The sequence below is a fragment of the Hippocampus comes genome, unplaced genomic scaffold (assembly GCF_001891065.2).
Source record: "Hippocampus comes isolate QL1 unplaced genomic scaffold, H_comes_QL1_v1.1 scaffold122, whole genome shotgun sequence".
In the NCBI taxonomy this organism is placed as follows: Eukaryota; Metazoa; Chordata; class Actinopteri; order Syngnathiformes; family Syngnathidae; genus Hippocampus; species Hippocampus comes.
Genome location: NW_017842059.1, coordinates 2,793,711 through 2,800,614, shown reverse-complemented (window position 1 = coordinate 2,800,614; position 6,904 = coordinate 2,793,711). Strand labels below are relative to the sequence as shown.

The following is a 6,904-nucleotide window of genomic DNA, read 5'->3' as shown; positions in this document are numbered from 1 at the left end:
CCCGCCCCAAAAAAAATTTAAAAAAAAACTAAAACCAAAAACTTTCCAAAAAGTAAGCTTTTTTTTTTTTTTTTTTTTTTTTTAAATCACATCTTGCCACTTGAGTCCTTATGGAACAAATTGACATCATCTAATGTCATGGCAAATCAGTTGTAAATGTCACTGGTTGGCTTAACATGGTCTAAAAAAAGATTGATGATTTTTACTTTATTACCGGTTAGGGGACCGATACTGAAATGACAACGTCTGATAAGTGTCATGTTTTGCCTTAATTGGGTTTCAGCTTGGCTGGGGTGAAGGGCGTTTTCCCTCCAGTTGGTGCATCCACCCATCCATTTTCCGATCCGCTTACCCTCACAAGGGTTGCGGGGGGTGCTGGAGCCGATCCCAGCCGTCTTCGGGCAGTAGGCGGGGTACACCCTGAACCGGTTGCCAGCCAATCACAGGGCACACAGAGACGAACAACCATCCGTGCTCACACTCACACCGAGGGACAATTTGGAGTGTCCAATCAGCCTGCCATGCATGGTTTTGGAATGTGGGAGGAAACCGGAGTACCCAGAGAAAACCCACGCAGGACCGGGGAGAACATGCAAACTCCACACAGGGAGGCCGGAGCTGGCATTAAACCCGGTACCTCTGCACTATGAGGTCGACGCGCTAACCACTGGCCCACCGGGCCGCCCCAGCAGGTGCACCTGTGACTCATTTCCCCATCAAGCTTGGCTGTGTGTTTAAGGACTCTGACCTGTGCAACCCCTTGTTGGATTCTTGACCTTGCTTGCTGTTGTGCCCCACATGTGATTTTCTCGACCAGTGTTTTTTGAGCCAAGGCACACTTCTTTCATTGAAAAAAATCTCACGGCACACCACTAGCTGAAAATGTGACCCCCCCCACTTTCCTTATTTTAACAATTAACGTGTTATATTGTTACTATAACCGTTTTTAACATTGAAGAATGACGTTATAACAGCTTGAATTGGAATCAAATGAACACAAAGAAAAATGTATTTTATCATCTTTCATATTTATTGTTTCATCGTCGTCCTGCATTCATGCGTCACAAATTTGCTTGTCTCTCATCGAAATACAAGGCAACTAGCTAGCTGTTGCTGCTCCCCAGCGGTATGGGAGGGTACTACATGATTCCTTTCTGGGCGAAAGACCGCACAGGCATCCAAATTGGATATTTTCCCGCGGCACACCTGACAATGTCTCGCGGCACACTGGTGTGCTGCGGCACACGGGTTGAAAAACACTGTTCTAGACCACTCGATACCACTCATAGTCGCTTTCATTTTGCTCATAGATCTTTCTTTGTATTTTTGTTCTTCCAGTATTGCTCTTTGCTTTCATGTAATTGCACTTTCTGATATTTCGTTTGAGTATTCCCTGTCTTCTTTTGAACCTTACCTTTGCAAGCGCTTTTTGCTTTCATGAACTGTTTTTCCTGGCACTTTGTGACCAGCCATTTCAGCTCATACTTTGTTGGTGCAATTTTCTGTAATAAATAGTTTTTGTCATTGCACTTTGTTTGAGCCTGCATCTTTAGAATCCTGAAACATTGTTCGGTTCGGTCAGAACTTAACAATAACATGATCGATTTAACATTCATTATTCAAAAATAAGACCGGTGATACATTGTATATCTCAAATAAGAGTTTATTGTTACACTATAGCAAGATCAAGACAAAAAAATCCACAATGGAAATATTTCATCTTTTCAGCATCATTTCCATACTTTGAAATATAAAAAAAGCATTGATTTATAGTAATGCAAATGTTTTTGATGTGGTGTTAAAATGGGTAGAATTTTTTTTTCTTTCATGCTTGTAGAATTCATAAATATGTAAGTGCTGAATATTTCATGAAAATCATTCGATCTTTGAAAGTTACATCTTGGCCCAATTAACTGAACTAGCAACAGTTCAGAATGCATTTAAAATAGTGAAAGGTGAGTCAAATATGTTTTGGTGTTGGTGGTTTTTAACCCTTCCAGGAACAGCGGTGACCACAGTGATCAGCTTACCATGCTATCAGGTTACAGAGTGCATCAAAGCGTTCAAGTCATTTTTTGAAAAGCAAAACTAAGCATGACTCTTTTGTTTGTCTTGATGCATTTCATTTTGTGGCCAGTGAGTATTTTTTATTAATTAGATTTGCTCTCAAACAGCAGATTTATGGCCTTGACGTTTATCACCTTCATGATCAATTGAGGTTTGAAGGCTTAAGGAAGCCATAAGCTGTTCAGGATGGAGTACAATCCTTAGAGACAAATGCATGATCGGAGTACAGTATACGGTATCTCATATGAATAGAATTAACTTGGTATCTGTGTTTGTGTGTGTGTGTGTGTGTGTGTGTGTGTGTGTGTGTGTGTGTGTGTGTGTGTGTGTGTGTGTGTGTGTGTGTGTTACCTTAGCCAAGCCCACGTAGGGGAAGGTGTCCATGGTCATCACAGTCTCCTCTCCTGTGTGGTTCTGCAGTTGTCCCTTGAGGATACGAGCTGCTGTGTAGGTTGTGATTCCCATACCTAATGTGAACACGCATACATGCAAACTTTATCGTGAGGTCATTTTGGAATGGAAACATATTTGGACTACGACGCTGACAAAAAGAAAAAAAAGGAAGACAATAATAATAATCCATTTCATTTTTATCATTGCATTTTACGTGATTTGAGTTGTTTTTTTTTCTTTTTCAATTTACGTCTAACAATTTAGGAGACATCGTCTCACTGGATGAATTCGCTCAAACTGCAAGTTCAATGAACCAAATGCCTTGCGAAAACGGTGTGCACAACGTAGCTGTCATGGTTAAGATCGTTTTTGGACTTTCGCCCAATTTGCGCACCGCTACCTACCATCTCCGAGGAAAAACAGAATGTTTTTAGCCACGTTGGTGTTGTGCTTCCTGTTCAAAGCTGTTTGCAACGTCTTCTTTGCCTGTGATCTCCAGAACTCTGGGTTCTCCTCTTCAACTGTGTAGTGAGACGAGTGAATCAGATTAGTTTTGGTCACAAATCATATCTCTTTCATTAAAAATACAGACTGAAAGCCATGGTGCTTTGAAGAGAATGCCACAGCGGATGAATCTCAGAATAATGGCTAAGACGAGATAAAGATCAACAAATAAACCAAGTGGATTGCTCCTTGTCCAGGCCTTGCTGACGTGGATGTACAATTCGGGTTGGTCTATCTGACATCACTCTTGTGGCCTCATATCGACTAAACCATCATGCCCAGAGACGGTTTCAGGTACCGCTGTTCACAACAACAATCTACCAGGGTTGCACATGTAACAAAGACATTGCATGAAATGGAATTAATGAGAGAGAATAATTGATAATAATGAGAAGGATGGTGGTAGGGTTAAGGAAAAAGAGAGAAGCTGAGGAACAAAAGCAGAGGATAACAAAATGTGAGGTGGGCGCAATAACAATTTACGGCTTTTAAAAGAAGTCAGACCTCCATCCATCCATCCATTTTCTGATAGATCCTCTTATCCTGACAAGGGTCGCGGGGCGTGCTGAAGCCTATCCTAGCCGTCTTCGGGCAGTCATGCGGGGGACACCCTGAATTGGTTGCCAGCCAATTGCGGGGCACACAGAGACAAACAACCATCCGCGCTCACACTCACTCCCCGGGACAATGTGGAGTGTTCAATCAGCCTGCCATGCATGTTTTTGGAATGTGGGAGGAAACCGGAGTACCCGGAGAAAACCCACGCAGGCACGGATGGGGAGAACATGCAAACTCCCTGCACCTCTGCACTGTGAGGACGATGTGCTGACCAGTCGACGACCAAACCGTCCAGAAGTCAGATCTGAGGCACCAATATAAAATGCTTTGAAACAGACTGAACGTGTTCAGGCTTCTGCAAAGGATAAATACGGGAAGAGAAATCTTGCTAAGAGCGAAAGATATCAAACTGCCATGAAAGATGACAATACAAAGCTTGTTTTCAGAAAATGTATTTACCATGGCATCCAAGTCCTTGTAAAGTGAAAAGAAATGTCTTCTAAATCTGACAGGGATAAGACTGTTGTTAATAATCCTGCCAAATTTGAATGATTTAAAAAAAAAACTCGCCATGTATATAAAATGAGGCTTCTAATATCATTGCAAAAAAATCTAACCATTCTCTCCACTCTCGAATGCTGTGGGCATGTCTGCTCAATGCGCTCAAACAAATTAGTTGTCAACTGTCTGTCAAATACCTCGACGAGAACATGGAAAAATGAGGCCTGCTTCCAAATGGCTCCATATTTAAGCTGTGGAAATATCCACTTCATGTCTTCTGTGACTGCAATTTATGTCACCGGGCTCATTGCAAGGGCTTTTCAATGCTGTGACAATGAAACGCTCTAAAGCGCCCACGCCTTCCCGATGTCCCAGTCCACACGCTAATTGTCAAGAAAGACTTTTTTTTTCTTTTTTTAATTCCTCCCGTCCCACTCTTTTGCCTTTTGCCTGACATGCACATGCTCATGGTTGATAACCAGGCAGAGTTATCATAGTTTTTGATTTTTCATGATGTATAGCGGTAGTTTTGATTTCAGTTTGACTTTTGTTTTTTGAATTCGGTTCATTTGAATTAGTTTTTAGAGCAGTTTTGTTAGTTTGTATTCATTTTTATTTTTTCCAAAAAATGCTTTGTTTATAGTTTAGTTGTTATTAGTTTTAATATTAGTTTTATTTAATATAGGGATCATTTGTCTGATGCAATATTTTATTAAAAAGTAAGCAAGTATTGTGTAATAAATTTTCGTGAACTACAACTCTGAATTTCCTTCTTCTGTACAGGCATACAACAATACTGAAAGAAATACATTCAGAATAAACCCTGAACGCGCATGTAAAATATTAATTGAAAAAGACAAAAATAAAGGGCATTTACCCATAATGGTGAGTTTTATAACTGTGAGATGTCGTTGCAATTGCTTTTTTCGTTATTTATTTGGTCATTGACATTGTTTTTGTTTTATTTATTTGATGAGGTTTTTTTTGAAACGATAATAACCTTGCAACAAGGTGCTTGAAAGCTGCCTCAACAGTGTAACACCTCATTTCACACACTGACAGTCAATTCATTCCCCGGCATAGTTCTCGGTCTTTTCCCATATTTTCAGCAGTTATCTTCAACCATGTATAATATATTTAGAAACAAATATCTAAATTCACTTTGAATTGACCTTCGCTGCCACTGTCACTTTGTATGACTTGCTCTGCATGTGCATGAATAAAAGCAGTTGAAAAAAACCAAAAAAAACAACAACAAAAAAACAATGGTGAAGTCGGAAACCATTTGCAAAGAGTGAATGTTTTGAGCACATAAGATAACTAAAACATTTGCTGCCTGTATGATGATTTCTCTTTTGGATAGATTGAAAGCTTGAAGATTTTATCTTGAGTGTCTTTTAAGGGAAGAAAGTTTTCAAAGTCTTACCTTTGGCTGTAGTTGTTCCAAAGACTACAAGCAGGAAAAGAGCCAACATGGACACTTTTGAAGGTTCCATGGCTTTACTGTGGCTGAAGGATTGATCGTCTAAGCTTCTCCAAGATGCCCTCAGGGTACAACTATCGCTTATGGCGTCCCATCACTTGTGATGTCATTTTTAACAGCATGTCATAAATGACCCTTGGGCCTCTCATTCATTTATGACACAAGAGTGCAGTAGTTGTGTTGTCTTGGGAGTGGACAACAAGTGATTAACTTTTCATAGCAAGCTGACTTTTTATTAACTTATTGACAAAAGTTCAAATATTAACAATGGCAATATTTTTATTTTATAAGAATCAGTGTGTGCATATGTTTGTTCACCTTGTGTGTGTGTATGTGTGTGTGTGTGTGTGTGTGTGTGTGTGTGTGTGTGTGTGTGTGTGTGTGTGTGTGTGTGTGTGTGTGTGTGTGTGCGTGTGACATGCATCTGTACTGCTATCAGTTAAGTATTGACTGATAACACAGCCTATGATTATGTAAGTGACAGAAAGTCCATTTACTCTTACAAACTACATATGCCCGCACACTACAGCATAATGATATCTAATACAAGAGCAGCATAAAAAAGTGATGAGGGGAAATGCATGCACTCCCTGAATCACTTGTCCGCCCGAAACTAAATTTTGCCAATGATGCTAATGCTCATTATATTGAATTTTCAGTCATGCAGAACAGCCCTGCCTTATAATTACAAGATACACAAGATTAGATCAGCTCTCAATATGCAATATTGCTATAGAATGCAGGGCGGCCCGGTGGCCAGTGGTTAGCGCGAAGACCTCACAGCGCAGAGGTTGTGGGTTCAATCCCGGCTCAGGCCTCCCTGTGTGGAGTTTGCATGTTCTCCCCGGGCCTGCGTGGGTTTTCTCCGGGTACTCTGGTTTCCTTCCACATTCCAAAAACATGCATGGCAGGCTGATTGAACACTCAAAAAAATTGTCCTGAGGTGTGAGTGTGAGCACGGATGGTTGTTTGTCGCCCTGTGATTTGCTGGCAACCGGTCCAGGGTGTCCCCCGCCTACTGCCCAAAGACACTTGGGATAGGCTCCAGCACCCCCCGTGTCCGTTGTGAGGATAAAGCGGATTGGAAATGGATGGGCTGTAGAATGCTGCGAACTACATCCATCCATCCATTTTCTAAACCGCTTATCCTCACAAGGGTCGCGGGCATGTTGGAGCCTATCGCAGCCAACTTTAGGCTGTAGGCGGGGGGGGGACTGGTTGGCGACCAATTGCAGGGCAAACGTAGACGAACAACCATCCGGGCTCACACTCAGACCTCAGGACAAATGTCAACAGCTTGCATGGCAGGCTCATTGAACACTCTAAATTGTCCCTAGGTGTGAGTGTGAACGTGGATGGTTGTTCGTCTGTGTGTGCCCTGCGATTGGCTGGCAACTG

General features: G+C 41.5%; 1 protein-coding gene and 1 long non-coding RNA gene across 2 annotated transcripts in view; one reads left to right on the top strand and one right to left on the bottom strand.

The window, feature by feature from the left end:
• Positions 1-5,697, bottom strand: part of alp3 (alkaline phosphatase 3) — a 17,024-nt gene extending 11,327 nt beyond the window's left edge. The window contains exons 1-3 of the mRNA XM_019861356.1: positions 5,450-5,697; positions 2,865-2,981; positions 2,419-2,534 (exon numbers count right to left, since the gene is read on the bottom strand). Coding sequence (XP_019716915.1) covers positions 2,419-2,534; positions 2,865-2,981; positions 5,450-5,519 — 303 coding nt within the window. The 5' untranslated portion in view covers positions 5,520-5,697. The remainder of the gene's footprint in view (positions 1-2,418; positions 2,535-2,864; positions 2,982-5,449) is intronic.
• LOC109510781 (uncharacterized) overlaps positions 3,963-6,904 on the top strand; it is a 19,526-nt gene continuing 16,584 nt past the window's right edge. Inside the window, exons 1-2 of the long non-coding RNA XR_002167187.1 lie at positions 3,963-3,973; positions 4,611-4,612. This is a non-coding gene — a long non-coding RNA (uncharacterized LOC109510781). The remainder of the gene's footprint in view (positions 3,974-4,610; positions 4,613-6,904) is intronic.